At 41.3% G+C, this 18600-nt stretch overlaps 1 protein-coding gene across 1 annotated transcript in view; it reads left to right on the top strand.

The window, feature by feature from the left end:
* The window catches only part of LOC107122155 (ras-specific guanine nucleotide-releasing factor RalGPS1-like), a 27093-nt gene extending 8814 nt beyond the window's left edge, over nucleotides 1-18279 (top strand). The window contains exons 2-7 of the mRNA XM_015425185.1: nucleotides 2765-2842; nucleotides 4122-4227; nucleotides 5562-5654; nucleotides 7966-8071; nucleotides 11368-11459; nucleotides 16847-18279. Coding sequence (XP_015280671.1) covers nucleotides 2802-2842; nucleotides 4122-4227; nucleotides 5562-5654; nucleotides 7966-8071; nucleotides 11368-11459; nucleotides 16847-16876 — 468 coding nt within the window. The 5' untranslated portion in view covers nucleotides 2765-2801 and the 3' untranslated portion in view covers nucleotides 16877-18279. The remainder of the gene's footprint in view (nucleotides 1-2764; nucleotides 2843-4121; nucleotides 4228-5561; nucleotides 5655-7965; nucleotides 8072-11367; nucleotides 11460-16846) is intronic.
* The last annotated feature ends 321 nt before the right edge of the window (nucleotides 18280-18600 follow it).

Raw genomic sequence — 18600 nt, 5'->3', positions numbered from 1 at the left:
TAATAAATGAATTTTGGTGGCTCCCCCCAGATGCTGGCCAGCTGGCCTGCAGGGGGAAGCCCCGCCCCCAACAATCATCCATGGCTCTGCTTGAAAAAAGCAGGCACCGTGCGTGCCTTCCCTGCAAGCGGCAAATTCACAGCTTACAAAGCAGGCACCTGCAGTGCTTGCTTTTCCCCCCAGCCATTTAAAGGGAAGGTCACTCTGCATGATGTCATCGTGTTGGGGATGCCCCCCCGAACACCCCCCAAATCCCCCTACCGAGAAGAAGATGGGACCTGGCAACCCTAGTGGGATCCCTAACTGGCTGCAATCACATGATGAAGAAGCCATTTCAAGTTTTGTTTGAAGTGCCAAAGCAGCTGCAAATAGTGAAAAGCATATTTGTCTTCATGGGCCCCCCATGCATTTAGATCCTACATTTTTTTTTAATCGATGCAGCTGCATCACTAGTATTCATTCGTAGTTAAGAAATGGCCGGTGTAGCACCTTACTGGTTTCCTCTAGGAGAAGATAATAATAGTGTAATTAATTGTGCCCCAGGGGGGAACTGGAAGGAGTGGGGAGGCAATTAAGAGAGGGGATTTGGGAGGAAATCAGTGTGGAAGGCAAATGGGGCTCTTAGAAGTGGGAATAGACCTAGTATCTAAAATTTCCTTTTGGGTTATTCCTTTGAATAAAAAAGGATCCATGGGATGTTCATAAATTACACTTTGTTCACAAAACAGACTCTGCTGGATGTTTATTTGCCCTTCCGTTTTCTCATGAATAAAATATATTAAACTATTAACCCTCTGATCTGCGTTGTATTGGATTCTCATTGCCAGAGCCAGTTCAGTTCCTTTAACTGGAGTGTTCCACTGAAAAAGGAGCATGTGTCGTTAAGCAGTGGCTTTTAAAAACAAGTACACAGGCATTCCTTTTGTTGTTGTTGTTGCTGCTATATTCTGTATTGCCTTTATTTACCCCTCCCTGGCTTTGTCTGGGTCCAGCTAAGGGCGTGAGATTGTCTCTCTGTGGGTAACGCGGTTCTTTATTCCTGAATAATGCTTCATCAGGTAGGATTAAGTTGAATGAAGAGATCAGGGTTTCCAAACTCCAGATGGGACCTGTATATCCCCTGGAATAACAACTGATGTCCAGATTACAGAAATCAGTTCCTCGGGAGAAAATGACTGCTTTGGAGGGTGAGCTGTGTATGTCCTTATGCCCTGCTGAGGTCCCTCCTCTCTCTAGCTCCCCCCCCACCCCGTATCCACTCCCAGATCTCCAAGAATTTCTCATCCTGGAGTTGGCAACCCTGTCTCAAGTGCACTAGTTGTGATAAATCAGCGTTGCTAATAAACAGGCCATGTCAGTTGCTTCTGGCGCATCATGTTTGAATAACATTGAGAAAGTAAGAGCATTGCGATGTAAGCTTCTTCAGTGGGTAATGGAAAAATTATGGTTTTGTTCCTTTGATTCATACACAGTGTTATAATACAGACTAATTAAAGGTACAACTTAACCCCTTTTATCCAAAACCAAGACTGTCTCAAAATTACACAGGACTCTAGTAGTACGTTAAAGACTAGCAGATTTTATTCTGGTATAAGCCTTCGTCAGTCAAAGCTGCATCAAGTTATATAACCATTGGGCCAAAGTTTTATAGACTGTGGGTGGGTGGGGTTATTTATGTAGTTATTTAGAAAAATTCTGCACTTCCTCTCCAGAGAATGTTACAAAGAAAGGCAAGTTGATTGATCCAATGGAAGGAATAGTGTAACAGAGTGGGTGTGAGACACTCCCAACAGTAGCAAAGTAGAATACATATCAAGTCTGATAGAGATGAAATGAAACAGTGGTGCATATTAGCATTTGTAAGGAGTATGCAAGACATGAGCTCCTATAATGAGTTGGGGATCTAAGGTCCACATTAAGCCCTAGGGGTCTGTATTGACCATGATAAGTGCAGGTATTAGGGAGGCAAGCAGTCAAAGCCTTTGCCACTTGGTGTTTGAGCTTGAAAAACGTCAGTTACATGTAAGCATTTTCCCTGTGTCCTAAGGCTGAGGTTGAAACACTGTAATAGTGAAGAAAGACAGTAAGATACAAAGCACTGAATTCATTTACAAGTGAAATATATGTACTTTGTTGTGTGTTCTCCATTTTAAGCTGTCATGGGAAATTGTGCTGTTCTTTTGCAAACTCAGCTGTTGATTTGATAGTTTTTAAAAAATGCTGTTTCTCAGCAGTGGATATAAACACAGCCCTGTTGTATTTGCTGCTGTTAAAAGTATCCTGCAATAAGGGAACTAATACACAAGAACCGTTTTACACATTCAGATAATTATGCATATTTTTTGATTTGTTGTGTTAGCACATCTTGTGTTCTTTGCTTGTAAGCCATCAAAACTTAGTCTATGTATTATCTTCAGAGTTCTGCAAGACGTATTTGCCTTTGTTGAGATCAAGATTGTTTAGCAATGTAATTCTGTGCTCTGCTTTACTTTAAGTTCAGTTTTAAATTAGCTTTTCCTGTTTCTCAAACCACTGATAGGGATGCCAGTAAAAGTAACCCAGTGTTGTGTGTTTGTGCTCATGTGAAGAACATGTGTCAAATTAAGAAAAAGATCTTTTTTCTTAATTTAAAAAATTGGTATGGCTTCAAGAGGTAGTAGCATTAAGGCAGAAGGAAGCTTATTACAGTGTTCTAACAAATGATGATGATGACTGTGTGGAAAAAATATTTATAATGCATACCATTTATAATGGAACCCAACAGGAACAGATTATACCATTCTCTTGGTCCGGTGACAAGAATGGCACGAAATGGCTATCGAGGCCACATGAAGGGCAACAGGTACAAACCCCTTTGCGTTCAGGGGCTGGACTTTTCCCCTCTGGTGTTGGTGATTGGCTTGATATTGAAGTGGGTGTCATCTGACACTTCTGTTCCTTCTGACTTCCTTGGCCAAATCCTGTTGGTGCGCTTTCTCTTACAATGGGCCTTCCCTTTCCTGTGACTCAAATCATATCTTTATAGATTGTGGCTGGCTTGTTCTAATCTGCAAATATTGTTTCTGAAAGTATTGCACCATTAAGTGAAGAACCTTAAATATGTTTGGTTGGGCTTTTTTGTTTTAAGTACGGTAGCACTACCCAACATTGAAAGTAATTTGGGGCTGCAACAGTGATGTTGGACTCAAAGCTCATTACATCCAGATTTTAAGGACTTGCCAATGACTGGCTTAAACCCATTAGGAACAGCATTTTATGCAAACAGTTTACATTCCTAATTAAACTTTAACCTCCATAGAATGGTTTCAGTTGTTCAAATAGGGGCCAGAACCCAACTTTTAACAGCTGTCAAAATTAAGCTGTGTATTTTGCTGAGGCTCCATGTATCGTATTTCTCAATTTATACTTGCCAACAGATGAAGAGTGAATGAAGAGTTTTTTCCAAGGCATTTCAGAAATTCTTATTTCCTTAGACTGTCTCTTGGGACCTGATGGCTGTGCCTACATGATTATATAAACTTATTGGCATATACCAACACACACATACACACACTGTTGTGTCAGTCAAATGTTTCCTTTTAAAATCTGGTCAGCTACTCACTTGTTAGAACACAAGCTTATCATAAAACAGCTTCAGTTAACTGCTCTGGATCAGGCTTTCTGCTTTCCTGCTGCTTTTGGTACTGCTTTCAAAGCATGCATTCTTGCCTTTTTTTCCTTTTGTGCAGTTTCAGGAACTCAGATGAATCTAACTAATCCAATCTTTCTACCAGAAAGTAGACAAATGGCAATATTGCATGTTCCAAAAGAAGATTTAATCTGAAACTATCAGCTGCTTAGAATTAATTCTGTTCATATTATGGCTGCTCAGAGCTTCAGGGTTTATTTTTTATGTATTAATTGCTTGCTGCTCTGAGGGGCTTTTTTAGAATGTTATTTCTACTTCTGAAATTAAATTCCGCAAAAGCTGCCGTTCTAATAGCCATGGTCACTTTCTGCAGTGAAATCCAATAAATCAAATGGCAACACTTTACCATTCGATGCCGGTGTTAATTGCAAGTTGGGGAACTCTTGTTGGGACATTTGTGTTCTTCACATTTCCACTCTTTTGCTGCTTACAGTTCTGCAGAGTCTGAAGACTTAGCTGTTCATTTGTATCCAGGAGCTGTTACTATTCAAGGCGTTCTCAGGAGGAAGACTTTATTGAAGGAAGGCAAAAAGCCTACAGTAAGGCAATAAACAAACGTTTAAAGTATATTTCTCATGCTTCTTAATTTATTTTGTTCTACAAAAGTATGCGTGATTTGTCTTATCGAATGGGTCAGCAGTGGCTATTCCAGTGACTTGGAGGAGAAGGAGGAGGAGAGGAGATTGGATTTATACCCCGCCCTTCACTTGGAGTCTCAGAGCGGCTTACAAACTCCTTTCCCTTCCCCTCCCCACAACAGACACCCTGTGAGGTGGGTGGGGCTGAGAGAACTCTGACACAAACTGCTCTTTTTCAAGGACAGCTGTGCCAGAGCTCGAACTCTGTGAGCCAGAAAGGGAAGCCTTACTTTGAAAGCCTCCTGGTGGGAAGGCAGGATAAAATCAGTGGTAGCTCATCTCATGACCAGTTTAGATGTTATCTGCAGTCCTCCATATAGCACTGCCCCAGAATCCTTTGTCAGTAGTTCTGTGCATGGGCCAGAACATGTTGCTGCCACTCATTGTATGGTTTGGCGTTCTGATATGCAGAATCTCCTTGCCCGTGCTACATATTCAGGGGAGCAGAGGATTAGAGGCACAGAGACCTTACATGGTATCAGGCTAATAGTATGAGAGGCAGTTGTGGCACTTCCCAGGTCCTGACAGAAGCTGCCACCATAAGTAAAGAGATTTTTTGTTAGCTTTCATCTGATGGCTGGAGTATCTGAAATTATTCCCTCATCTGTGGAAAACAAACCTAGTAATAGATGCAGCCATTTTAGCCCCTTCTAATAATGGATCAAAGACATAGTTCTTAGCATTTCAAACAGGAAATGCAGACTATTGAAGCAATCTGAGAAATGACCAAAAATAACTAAAAACGTATATGATCAGCTTTGTTCTAAACTTCGGCCCTGGCACCAGTGTGCCCCTCCATTAACTGTAGTGTTAATGCTAGTGATCAATTTGGAAAGAAGCCCTCTTTCCTGTGGTTTCTGTCTCCTAGGACTTTGCCATTACTATTTTCTTTTAATCTGCCTGCCCTTAAACCGGAAACCATTTAGGACCATTGTTGTATAGGGTGACTGCACTGATGGCTGCGCTGGTTTGCTGTGTAGAGAACCACTAATATGGCAGGGTTTGTGAATCCTGAGTCTATACCATTCATTTGCACTTGAGACAATTACAAGACCAATCTCTCTAGCAATCTAGGCCACTGTGGGAAGTAGCATATTTTACAGTTTAGGTGGTATTGGTTTTGAATAGCATCTTTCTGCTCAATTTCAGATAGGTATAAAAATGTAAGCTATCCCATGAGAACAACATGGCATGGGCCTCTAAGATTAATAAATCTGTGGACTCTGCTTCTACAGGTAGCATCTTGGACAAAATACTGGGCAGCGCTATGTGGAACTCAGCTTTTCTACTATGCAGCAAAGTCTTTGAAGGCAACAGAGCGAAAACATGTATGTATTGTACTTATGCATATCTCCTACTGGTATGCTTGGTCTTGGGGCAGATGGGGAGTTAAATTCAGATACATTTTATGGCCATTTTAGTTCACAAACTTTATTGGATCTATGGAGCTAGTTTTATTTACACTTTCTAGTAGTGGGCGGAAAAGCAGGCTTGGAATAACTTTTTCCAAGATTCTGCTCTCCCCCCCCCCCCCCCCCCCTTGACCCACAGCAGGATTTTTTGCACTTCTCCTTTGGGTGAGGGAATCTTGTGTGTTTAACAACCATAATCCTTTTTGTAGTTGTTTTCCTATTAACTGCTGTTACTGCTTGGCAACTAGCTGCTCTGCCCACTTTTCTCCCTCAGTTCTCTACTTTAGCTTCCCCCAACTTGGTTTTCTGCTGCCAAGACATCTCAGCAGCTGTCTTGAAAAGCAGTTCCAGTCTCTGTAAATCTTCCCTCCAAAACACTCAAATCCGAAAGGCTGTGGAAAGCAGGAGGAGCTCTACAGAGGCCTTATGAGAGCAGCTGGATCAGTCTTGGCAGGCAAAAATTGCACACCAAGCATGATATAGATTGCAGCTATTAAACTGGATAAAAGTAGCCTCGTGGTCTCTCTGCCCCAATGATTCTGTAGTTCCACATCCATTTCTTAATTGCTCTGGTCTCTAAAGCATGAGCATAAAGTCACAGTACTCTAAATATGTTCAAAAACTGACCTCTCTAAAGTGTGTTCTTACTTTACAACGGTTCATGTACAAACGCTTTCTGCTGTCTATCTGTACTCTTTCACAATCAAGGAGATTGTGTCAGTGTCTTATTAACATCTGCAGATTTGCAGTGCTTTATGTTGAGGATGTAGAGGTGACGTTATTTCGATCAAAATGCACATCAAGCACAGTCCAAGCTGTTCCATCTCCCTTTCAGTGCATGAGTTGGACCTGATTTCATTCTATGTTGCCACTAAGAAATACTATGACCCCAGCACCTCCAATAGTCAACTAAAAGGAATGAGTTTACATCTAAATTATCTTAAGCCAGGTTCACAAATGCATGAATGTTGTTTGAAAATAAGGCTGCCAGAGTCCTTGGAGATTCTCTGTCACAATAGGATGTACTGGGCTACTAATAATCATTTGGCTTGACATAATATAGAAATTTGGTCTGTGTTAACTCAGTTCTAATCAGTAGTACACCCTATAAGATTCTGATTTCTCATTTACTTCCAGCTTCCACTATTCTTTGTCCCAGATAGATCTCCTTAACTGCATTCTGTACTTGTTCTGGCACACACCTTTTCATATTGTCACTGAGAGCATACAGGAGCTGGCTGATTTGGTTCTTTCACCTGTGAGATATGTTCATCAGGTGGATGAAACTAAAATTAGATTAATTGTACTTCTAGAATAACTGACTATGTGTAACAAAATTTGAGTCCACTGGCACCTTTAAGACCAACAAAGTTTTATTCTGGGTATAAACTTTTGTGTGCATGTGCACGTCTTCATATACATTGAAGCAGAAGTCACCAGCCTTTACATAGGCAGCAATTGAGGAGAATGTTACCAAGAAGGGCCAATTAGAATCAAGATGCATAATTAACTGATCAGTAAATATAGCTAAGACTGGATGAAAGTGATCGGTAATATCTGTGAATAGCAGCAAATTAGCATGCAGCATAATAAAGGAGTTTACAAACAGATGCAAGAATTGAATGATGTTAGCATATGTAACACGATAAGAAACCAATGTCTCTGTTAAGCCCTGGGGGTTCCATTGTCCTGAGTGTTGTAACTGGTAACGCAGCAGCCTCCCATTCTCATCTAGTTCTGAAGTTCCTTTGCAATAAAACAGCTATTTTGAGGTCCCCCATTGAATGTCCTGAAGGTTTCTCAGTTTTGTGATTCTTGATGTCAGATTTGTGTCCATTTATCCTTTAGCATAGGGTTTGACCTGTTTGCCCTATGTAAAAAACTGAAGGGCATTGTTGGCATTTAATGGCATATACAATGTTAGAGGATGAGCAAGTGAATGGGCCTGAGATGATGATGTTGATGATGTTAGGTCCAGTGATTATGTTGGCTGGGTGTGTGTAGCATTATGTACGCTCCTTCTCAGGTTTTTGTTTCTAATCCATTCTGAATTAAAGAAGTAAAACTAAATTATTTTTATAAATAAATAATTATAGCGTATTGGCAAACAAATACAGTGTTACTTCAGCTGCATTTTTTTTTTTTTTTGCAATATTTAAAGTCGTGTTTCCTAAGCCCTTCTTTCTTTCTTTTGTTGTGTTTTGGTGTTCCCCCCCCCCCCCCCCAGTTCAAATCTACACCAGCTAAGAATGTGTCAGTAGTAGGGTGGATGGTTATGATGGCTGATGATCCAGAACATCCAGATCTCTTCCTGCTTACAGATTCTGAAAGAGGTTAGTAATGTTTTAAATCCAAATTCACTTGCTAGCTTCACAGTTGATTAAGAAGGGGTGAGGCAGTGGTTGGTGCTTAGGGCTGGGAGGTGCCGGTTTTGCCATTTGTGTTTAAATTTTTTTTTAATGAAAGCACCGTTGTGTATCAGTTGCGCACACTGTGATCAGCTTCATTATTAACGTCTGTTACGCTAATTTTATTGTGTCTTGTCTTGTTTGGATTCCATGAAATCATTTGAGGGAACAGTTTATTTATTTGTTTCATTGTATTTATACCCCGCCCTCCCCGCGAACGGGCTCAGTTGTTCTTGGTGCTTACTTATTTAAAAACTTTGATATCAAGGAAACAAAAAAAGGACTTTTGTAGAGGCTTACAGATAGTTAAAGCATACAATAAAAGTATTGCCAAAAATATTGCCAATATTCACTTCCCCTTGGTGCTGAAATTTAGCAAAGGGAAACTGGCTAATTACCAGTGGTATGAGTGCTAGAGATCTTCGTCGTGGTCTCTGTGCAGTCCCACACATGTGCACGACCTCGACCGGAGAAACTTCTAGAGCTTTGCCTCAGAAAGCTTTTGGCGGGCTCTCTTCCCGCCCTGGGAAGCAGGCACATACTGTGCATGCCTGGAGCGGGGGAGAGAGCCGCCTCCCATTCAGTTCCTTCGACCACTACCGGTAAGTCCCATCAAGCCAAAGAAAGGTGAATAGGAGATGCCAGCAGTGGGGAAGGCTGGGTGGGATTGTGGTACTGCACAGATGACGACTCGAAGATCATCAGTTACAGGTAAGCAACTTGTTTATCTTCGTCGTGGTCTCTGTGCAGTCCCACACATGGGTGATTACAAGAGCTGAACCAGTTGGAGGAGGGAGCTGGCAGCTGCAAGAGACACAAAGAATACTGGTTAAGATACAGCATCACCAGCAGGAAGAAACACCCACGGGTCCTACCTGGAGACGTAGGAGGGTCAAGCGAAGAGAGATCGCAGCATCGACTGACCGAACGCAACATCCCATCGAGCTCAGACGTCGAGTGCGTAGTGGGTCATGAAGGTCTATGCCAAGGACCACGTAGCAGCCGTTCAGGGTGGTGAGAACCAGAGAGGATTGTGTGGCACTCCAAAGGGATCTGTCGAGGATGGGCAAGTGGGTGTCAACGTGGCAAATTGGGTTCAGTGTGGCCAAGTGCACAGTGATGCACATTGGAGCCAAAAATCATAACTATAAATGCACATTGATGGGGTCCGAACTGGCAGAGACTGACCAAGAGATAGATCTTGGAGTTGTCGTAGATAACTCAATGAAAATGTTGAGACGGTGTGCGGCTGCAATAAAAAAGGGCAAAGCTATGCTGGGGTCTGAAGTGGCAGAGACTGACCAAGAAAGAGATCTTGGAGTCGTAGTAGATAACTCAATGAAAATGTCTAAATAGTGGGGATTATTAGGAAGGGAACTGAAAACAAATCAGCCAGTATCATAATGCCCCTGTATAAATCGATAGTGTGACCTCATTTGGAGTACTGTGTACAGTTCTGGTCACCACACCTCAAAAAGGATATTATAGCATTGGAAAAAGTGCAGAAAAGGGCAACTAGAATGATAAAAGGGTTGGAACACTTTCCCTATGAAGAAAGGTTAAAACGCTTGGGGCTCTTTAGTTTGGAGAAACAACTACTGAGTGGTGACATGATCGTGGTTTATGAGCATTGGATAGAGCAGGTTGAGAAAGAAGTACTTTTCTCCCTTTCTCACAATACAAGAACTCGTGGACACTCAATGAAATAGCTGAGCAGTTGGGTTAGAACAGATAAAAGGAAGTACTTCTTCACACAAAGAGTGATTAACACATGGAATTCACTGCCGCAGGAGCGGGTGGTGGCTACAAGCATGGGCAGCTTCAAGAGGGAATTAGATAAGCACAAGAAGGGGGACCCGTGATACTCGCAGGGATGGGGGGAGGAGAAGCTCCACCAAAGGAGAAGGAAGCAGCCGCAGGTGAGCCTTCTCCCCTGCCCCCTGTCCCCGGCACCCACAGCGAGGCCTGCGCCTCTCCAAGCCTTCTCCCTCCTCCCCCCCAGCACCAGCGGCGATCCGCCGGTCTCCTCCCACCCCCTCCAGCGGCTGATCTACTCCTCCTCTCTCCCCCCCACCTCGGCTCCGGCAGCGAGGCCTGAGAGGCTTCCAACCCCCGGCCTACCACAGAGTTCCCAGAGCATTCCCTGCGCATGCGCAGGAAACGCTCTTTTACTTTTGGGGGGATTTAAATATCCCCCCTATATTTTTTCAACTTTTTAGATTTTTGTGCACACCTGGGGACTGCCCCAAGTGTGCAGGAAAATCTCCCTGCCCCCCAGGTGCCCCCAATGTGCGGATTTAGATATCCGCACACAGGGGGCGCCTTCGCTATTAGATATATAGATATGGAGCAGTGGTCCATCAGTGGCTATTAGCCACAAGGTATAGATAGGAACTCTCAGGCTGGGGCAAGTGATGCTCTGTATTCTTGGTGCTTGGGAGGGGCAACAGTGGGAGGGATTCCAGTGTCCTGCCCCACTGCTGGACCTCCTGATGGCACCTGGTATTTTTGGCCACTGTGTGACAGAGTGTTGGACTAGATGGGCCATTGGCCTGATCCAACATTGGCTTCTCTTATGTTCTTATGTTCCCATCTTTGTAGTTAAACTTAGTCTATCAGTAGATCTCCCCTCAAGATAACTTTTTATAAAAGCCAGACAGAATACATCCATACTCTTCATGAAGACTAGTTTGTGAAAAAAATTCAATCTACTGAAAATAAAAATTTGGGGTCTGTGTTCGAATGCATCTTAATTATGATTTATTTGTATCACACTTAGCTTTCTGCCTATTGAGCATGTATTTGTTTACTTTGTTTATAGTCCAGTTTCTATGTGAGACTCAAGGCAGATTAAAAATTAAAAACAGTTCAATAAAAACAATATAATACACACAATAAACTTGGATTACAAAACGAATGCAATAAAAAGATATAATACAATAACAAATGCAGTGAAATTGCCTAAAATGCAGACATTTGAACTGTTTGAAATGTTTGTGTGCATTTTTTAAAAAATAAATTATTTTTTCTAATGCAACTGGTTCATATTAATTGTGGCTGTATTGATTTTATTGTATATTACAATGCAAGCTTAGCTGTTTTTGTTGGTTTCTCTTGATTCTGTTCATGATACAATACATAATTTTCAAACATTAGCTCATGAAATACTATGTACTTGTGAATTATTCAGTACAGGAAGTTCTCCCTCCTTTTTCATGTAGGAAACTCATACAAGTTTCAGGCTGGTAACAGGATGAATGCAATGCTGTGGTTCAAACATCTGAGCGCTGCCTGCCAAAGTAACAGGCAACAGGTGAGAGAGCACAAATGTTAAGCTATTTTGACAACTTGTTGTGAAAGGTTTCTGTGTGTATGTGTGTGTTAAGTGCTATCAGCTTAGGGCAACCCTATGAATTAATGACTTCCAAAATGTCCTATCGTGAACAGCCTTGCTCATGTCCCCTATGAATTAATGACTTCCAGAGTCAAACTGAAGGCCATGATTGAGTCAATCCGTTTTATTTTGGGTCTTCCTCTTTTCCTGCTGCGTTCAACTTTTCCTAGCATTATTGTCTTTTCCAGTGAATCCTGTCTTCTCATAATGTGACCAGAGTGCAAGAGCCTCAGTTTAGTCATTTTAGCTTCTTGGGAGAGTTCAGGCTTGATTTGATCTAGAACCTACTAATTCGCCTTTTTGCAATCCATGGTATCCGTAAGACTCTTCTCCAACACCATATTTCAAATGAATCAACTTTCTTCTGGTCAGCTTTCTTCATTGTCCAACTTTCACATCCATGCATAGTAATTGAGAATACTGTAGTATTAATTATCTTTATCTTGGTCACCAGTGACACATCCTTACACTGAATAATCTTTTCTCTAGCTCCTTCATAGTTGCCCTTCCCAGTCTCAATTGCCTTCAGTTTCCCTTTTGGTTGATGAAGGAGCCAAAGAATAAAAAATCTTGAACAATTTCTTCACTGTCAACCTTAAAGTTATGTAATTCCCCAGTAGTCAGCTGTAAATCCTGCTTTGGCACTTTCTGTTTTAACCTTCATAAGGAATCATTTCAAGTTGAGTATTAAGTATTCCTTACAAAAATCACAGTGGCTTTGCTAATTGTAACCATTGTTCCATGATTGCATCACCTAATAACTAGGGGTGTGCATTCGGCAATAGCCGAACTGAATAAATACCTGAAAAATACTCAAATAAACTGAACACAGATCAGAGAATAAGCTGAATACAAATCTGTATTTGGCTACCGGTATAGCTGAACCCGAAAAAGCTGATATTATCCAGCTTTTATTTGGGTTCATTCTGCTATACCAAATACAACCAGACATTTAAACCTAACAGCTGACAGGTGGAGCTGCCAGTCAGCTGTTGGGTTTAAATGCCTTGCTCCAAGACATTTCAGGGCTCCTTTCACACCCCAGGATGCCCCAGTAGCAGAAAGCCCAGCCATGTTTAAATGCCTTTCTTTTCGTCTCCCACAGCCAGCCAGTTGGGGAAGCCAAGGGTAGGCATGGAAACATGCCCAGGCTCCCTGCCTGCCCTTCTCCAGCTAGAGATGAGAAGGCAGAGAAAGGAGGCTTTACCTTGTCAGTTTCACTCCCCTGGGCTGTCTCCTGTTAGGTTTAAATGGCTGGCCGGGAGTAAAATTGACAAGAAAAGCCTCTCCTGGTGGCAGCTGTCTATACCCAGATAAACAGAATAAAAAGAACACTTTTAAAGGGAAACCAGTCCTCCCTAATAAGGAGGACGTCACAGAAGGCATTTTAACATGCCTCCCCGATTCCAATACTTTACCAGTATTAGACTGGGGAAATTCATCATTTAGCAATATTTATCGGGTCTGATTTACCCACACCCAAAAAATACCAACTTTTTTTTGTACACCCCTACTAATAACCCCTGGTAGCACTGGTTCCGATTTTTCTGAGAATTAATAAACAACTTAAAATAATGGACATTTAACAGCATATATTAAAATGAGTTTCTGGTCTCTGTTTACAAAGAGATATACATGTTTACCAAGAGATATACATGCAAGGAATCGAAAGGGCAGCAAGGGAATTATATATACAGTTTCAGCAGAAGAGCTATGAAAATAACTTGCTCTGATAGGTTACTGGAAGTGATCCCCCCCCCCCCAGCATTGGATTTTGTGGCCTTCAGCAAGAGTGTAAAAGAGACCTTGATGAGTCCCCTAATTGATACTGTTCGATAAATTAGTATACACTGGTATGGAATTTTTTATATTTTATCCATCAAACAAATTCCATATGACATCATTCAGACAACTGGGGCATGGTGTATGGCCTATAAACTTACCTTCCCTCCCCCATTCTTCATTGGTATTTATAGAGCCACCCTATAATAGAGCACTGAATCATAACCTTCTTCCAAATTGGTTCTGTGAAGCCCTTCTGGATTTGGCTGAACTTTACCCACATTTTTATTTCTTCTAAACATTATTTAGAACATTTGCCTACTATTCAAAATGTGGTATGGTAATACTTTTCCATGAACAACAAATCAGTATTTTTTCTGACTGAGCCACTCACCACTACTGTCCGTTCTCATACATCGCAAACCTCCAAAGGGCTGAAAGATAACCCAGAACCCAATCTTTAAAGGGCAGGTATAAATACCTGTGCAGAACTATAACCGTTCTAGTTTGCACCTTCTCTGGAAAAAATGTAATTATTTGGCATGACAACATCACATGGAACAGGTTAACTTCTTCCATAGTGTGAAATCTAAACATCATGCACTGGTTTTTCTTAAGTTCTCTGTAAATACAGAGGGAGGAGGATCTCATTACTAAAGCCACTATCAGTTTAAGTATGGTAAATTTAAAGGCAGCCCTTCCATAAGCTAAAACAGATCAAGTGGGTGATAAGGATTGGACTACACTGTGGAGCATGTTAAGCATTGTGTTGCCAACACTAGTGTTTATATGCAAACGTATTTTACTCTGCAATCCCCCTTGTTTATGTTAAGATGATTGAACAATCATTCAAGAATTTCCTATGGTGGACCTGGTGGAGAACCTGTAATTGCATTCCATTACTTGGAACGGGCAGGAAAGAATAGAGACTTTCACATTCCTAATTTTGAAGTTATAAATTGTTTATTTATTTAGATATTTATATCCTACCTTTCAAGGTGGCTTGTCGTTCACAATGAAAACAGCTCAAAACATGTTTTTGCCACTTGAAAAGGAGGGAGGAAAAATAGAAGCTGAAAATAGAAACAACGTTTGTATCAATAAAATAAAGCTTATTACGTGGACCTAAACTTTTGTTGTACTGTCACAATATTAAGAATAGTCAGCAGATTTGGATGAGTTAAACTCAATTCCAAAAATATTCACAGTATGGCACATTAATTGTGGACAGCATTAGTCATGTTGAAATAATAATCACCATTGAAAGTACAATGTATATGGCAGTGGTACAGAGAACTTATCAATATCAAATACTGTAGATTTTCTTTCATAAACATCTTCTGGCTACACAGTTCTAGCATTTTAAGTGAGTAAAACTTTGTCTTTATAAGCAGCTCACTCATTCCAAAAAAAGAAAATATTTTGCAGGCGTCTTTTTTTCCAGTGTTCCACCCAGGCCTTCTGATTACTTAAATTTATCACAGAGCAAACGGTACCCAAGCTCTACAGTGCAGTAGATCAGTAGAAGGAGCTTTGCCTACATAGCCATCTCCCAACCTGAACAGGATGGTGGAGGAGGGAGGTGTGGCTTCTGGCTTTTTATGTTGCTTGAGAGAGTTCTGTTTGTTTTTCTGGTAGTCTTAATAAATGGGGGAGGACAGAGGAAAATGGCCACTCTAGAGGGCAGTTTTCCTTCCGCACTTTAAGCAGTGTTAAGGCTTTCTGTGATGCTGTGTTTCTATAGGAAGGTTTTATGGGTGTGCTGCTCATGTAAGCAGAGAGCAGTGTTCTGCACGCCTTGATAAGCCCCCAAGTGTGCCAAAACCTCACCATATCTTAGAGGGTAGAGGCTGTTGCTGCTGTATAGATTGTCCCACAGCCACCAGTTTCATTATTAAAGGTAATGGTGGAAAATGCCAAATAATGGAATAGTACAGTCTTCACCATTTGGGTCAAGGGCATCAAACATGCAGCCTGTGGGCTGGATCTGGCCCACGTAGGGGGCCAACTTCCTTCTTCTGCTTCCTTTCCAGGGCTGCTGCTGCAGTCCCATCATAGCTTGCTTTTTTCCCAGTTCCCTCAGTGGCTTTTTGCTTCCTGTTTCCTTCTTGTTGCCTCCCTCCCTCCCTCCCTCTCTCTCTCACTCTCTCTCTCACACACACCCACAAGCTTCTGCTTTCTTCTCTGGGGGTGTTCCTCCTGTTTTGGGGAGGAAGACAGGGGGAGGAGAGAGAGAGAGAACAAAGTTGGAGTCCCATGGCAGGTTTAAGACCAACAATGTTTTATTCCAGGTATAAGCTTTTATGTTGAAGCACACTTCTTCGGCAGGAGGGAGGGTTGAGTGGATTCTTCTGACAAGTACAGTGTACTCTGAGGAAATTATTTTGGCTTATTCTGGGGGGGGGGGGATTGGATTTTTTTGTTCCTATCTGCATTTATTTTCTTTCAAAAATACCCTGATTAGGAATTAGAACACTTGGACTGGTCCTTGTATTTTGGAGAGTGGAGGGATTTCAGATGTCAAATGATAATAGCACACATTGGTAATGAGACAGGAAAACTAGCTCTCAATTCAGTCCAGGAGGATGTATTGTCTTGAGCTTCATTATCAGTTGAAATTCAGGAGTCCCTCTTTCGAATCTCCCTTTGAAATTCTTTTGTAAGAGCACTGCTACTCTTAGGTCAGCAACTGAATGTTCTTGTTTCTAATGTCAGGTTTATGTCCATTTATTCTTTGCATCCTCCCGGACTGAATCCTCCTGGATGGAATTGACACCTAGGTTTCCTCTCTCATTACTAGTGCTGGTATCTCCATGCCTACGACCCCTCTGCACATCACACCTAATCCAATCAAGCCTGCTATTGTCATTCACCTGCTATTGCCATTCAACGTCTGAAATCACCTTTATAAAGTTTATATCTCTGGTACCTCGTGTTACATTTGATGGCATGCATGGCCTGGCCCAACAAAGTGACACTTATGTCAGATCTGGCTGTCGTAACAAATGAGTTCAGCATCTTTGGTTTAAGTCGTTACTGAGCACATTGGGCAGCTGCTAGTTATTTACATAAAAGTGTGTCAAGCACAAACGCATGCTGGCGATATGATGCTCCCAAGGCAGTACACTGTAATTTGGATCTGTAGCAAAATGAGGCACCGTTGAGAAGAGTGCAACGATATTTTAGTAGCAGGGTCAGTCTTCACAGCAGGAGCCTAGGTATATTCAGCATTAGCAAAACAAAGAGTCAGTTTAAAGTGTACTTCTTGTGGTTACTTTTTCATATCTTGTCCTAATCAGAGGTTTAGGAGCTCCAGAGAAATAAGCACATGTGATCTATAAGTGGGGTGTGTGTGTGCTGTATCACTTTCACTGTCCGTTAAATGGCACAGCTAATTCAGACAAATGGGTATTTGTTTGCATTTTTCAACAGTGTAACTGTTCTAAAAAATCTAGCATTCTCTAAGTGACAGTAGGGACATCTAAACTGCCACTCAAGTATTGCATGTATCTTGTATTTTTCAGGTTCCTGCCAACTTGATGACATTTGAATGAAAAGCATCTTTAAAATCGGAACACGATGGCATTTTTTTGTAATAGGTTGAGAAGGGAAGTCCTGGAGAGGGCATGCCAGCTAAACTTCTGTGCCACAACAAAGCCAGTAAACGGAGTTTGAAAGCTTTTAAGTACTGAACAAACAAAACAAACAAAAAAGCACTAAGAGTTCAGGGATGGAGTTGCAACATGAACTGCTAACAGACCATGCTGCTGCTGAAGATTCTCTGAACTGACCTGTGGATACCACTGCCTTAAAGAATGAAAGGAAAACCAACACGAAACACCAAATAGTGTGTGTGAAACGTCTGGCGGTGCTGTGCTTCGGTTAGATAGGTTGTAGCTAGTTTGCATTTGTGTTAGTTTTCTGTTAATTTTGAATTAGTCGATTTTTTTTTTTTTTTGCTGTTTTTGTTGTGGTCCGGAGGAGTGACTACTGTATAAGGATTGTGTCGGGGCAGGGTGTGCAAGGATGTAGCTGAACAGTGTACAGACTATACCAGCATCCTTCTAAAAGAGCTCTTGCTGGGCTCAGTTCATTGGGAACACAGTTCAACTTGTTTAAGCTTAGTATTTGAAAACTGTAATATATGCAAGTTTCTTCTTTCACAAAGCACTGACTGTGCAGAAATTGGTACTGTGTAGGGGATTTTCTTAACCTGCAAGTGGCACAACAGACAAATCTTTAAACTCTGCTAACTTTCTTTGTTAGAGTTCTTGGTTGCAAATCTCCTGATAGAAATACTATGCAGGATTCTGGAGATCAAGTTTGGGGAAATGTCACTTGGTCAGAACTGACCCTCCCCCCCCCCCCATATTATTATTATTTTCATTATTATTTATTGGACTTATGGATCGCCTCATCCCTGCTTCTACAGGGCTCTGAGCAATGTACAGTAACAATAAAAACATCAAACATAGCATAAAACATCTGAATAACATTAATACCACAAATCTAAAAGACTCAGATGGTGAGTTCCAATATATTTTCAAACAGTCCACACTTCCTTTTTTGAAATATTTCCCCAACAAACGTCTCTTAAAACTCCTCTACAATCCTATTGAAAGCTCACTCTCTATAATTGCTCGTCTTCATCTCTGTTTTGCACAATGCAATAATCTCTGTATTTGTATTTTGAAATCAGGAGTTTAATTGACTTCTGTATCAGACAGAGAAGCCAGTTGTGGGTTGCATAAGCATTAGCTATTGGTTCAGAGCTCTTGAAGGTGTCTCCCAAGGTAAATGAGTAACTTGACAAGGGGGGAAAATGGGAGGTGAAAATGGGATGAATTAAGCTAATCAAACCCACTTGTAAATTTTGTCACTATTTTAGACCATTTGTGAAGAATGTCTCGCGCTCTAAAGATTGTTTGCGCATTTTACTTATATTGAGATACTTTAAGACCACTTACATTGTCTGGGTAGAGGTGGCAATATTTGTTTTAACCAAACTATCCAATGTAAACAAGTTAAATTAAAACAGACTCCAACCTACTTGAGAAGAAAAATATTATCATCTACAGGTGATAAAAAGAGGTCGTTCAGTAGGAACTAAGGTTATTCACAGTTTAGTAGTAGTTCTTTCAGTTAAAAATGTTTCTAAATAAACTATGTTCCCAGAATCCACATCTTATCCACACACACACACACACCGCCTTAGAATATAGTAGAAATGGGTCCCGGGCATAAAGGTTGGGGAGGGGGACTGGGAGCAAATTTATGA

Source organism: Gekko japonicus, unplaced genomic scaffold (assembly GCF_001447785.1).
Source record: "Gekko japonicus isolate JY-2015 unplaced genomic scaffold, Gekko_japonicus_V1.1 scaffold5159, whole genome shotgun sequence".
Taxonomy (NCBI): Eukaryota; Metazoa; Chordata; class Lepidosauria; order Squamata; family Gekkonidae; genus Gekko; species Gekko japonicus.
The sequence above is the reverse complement of the archived record's forward strand: the minus strand, read 5'-3'. Positions and strand labels throughout refer to the sequence as shown.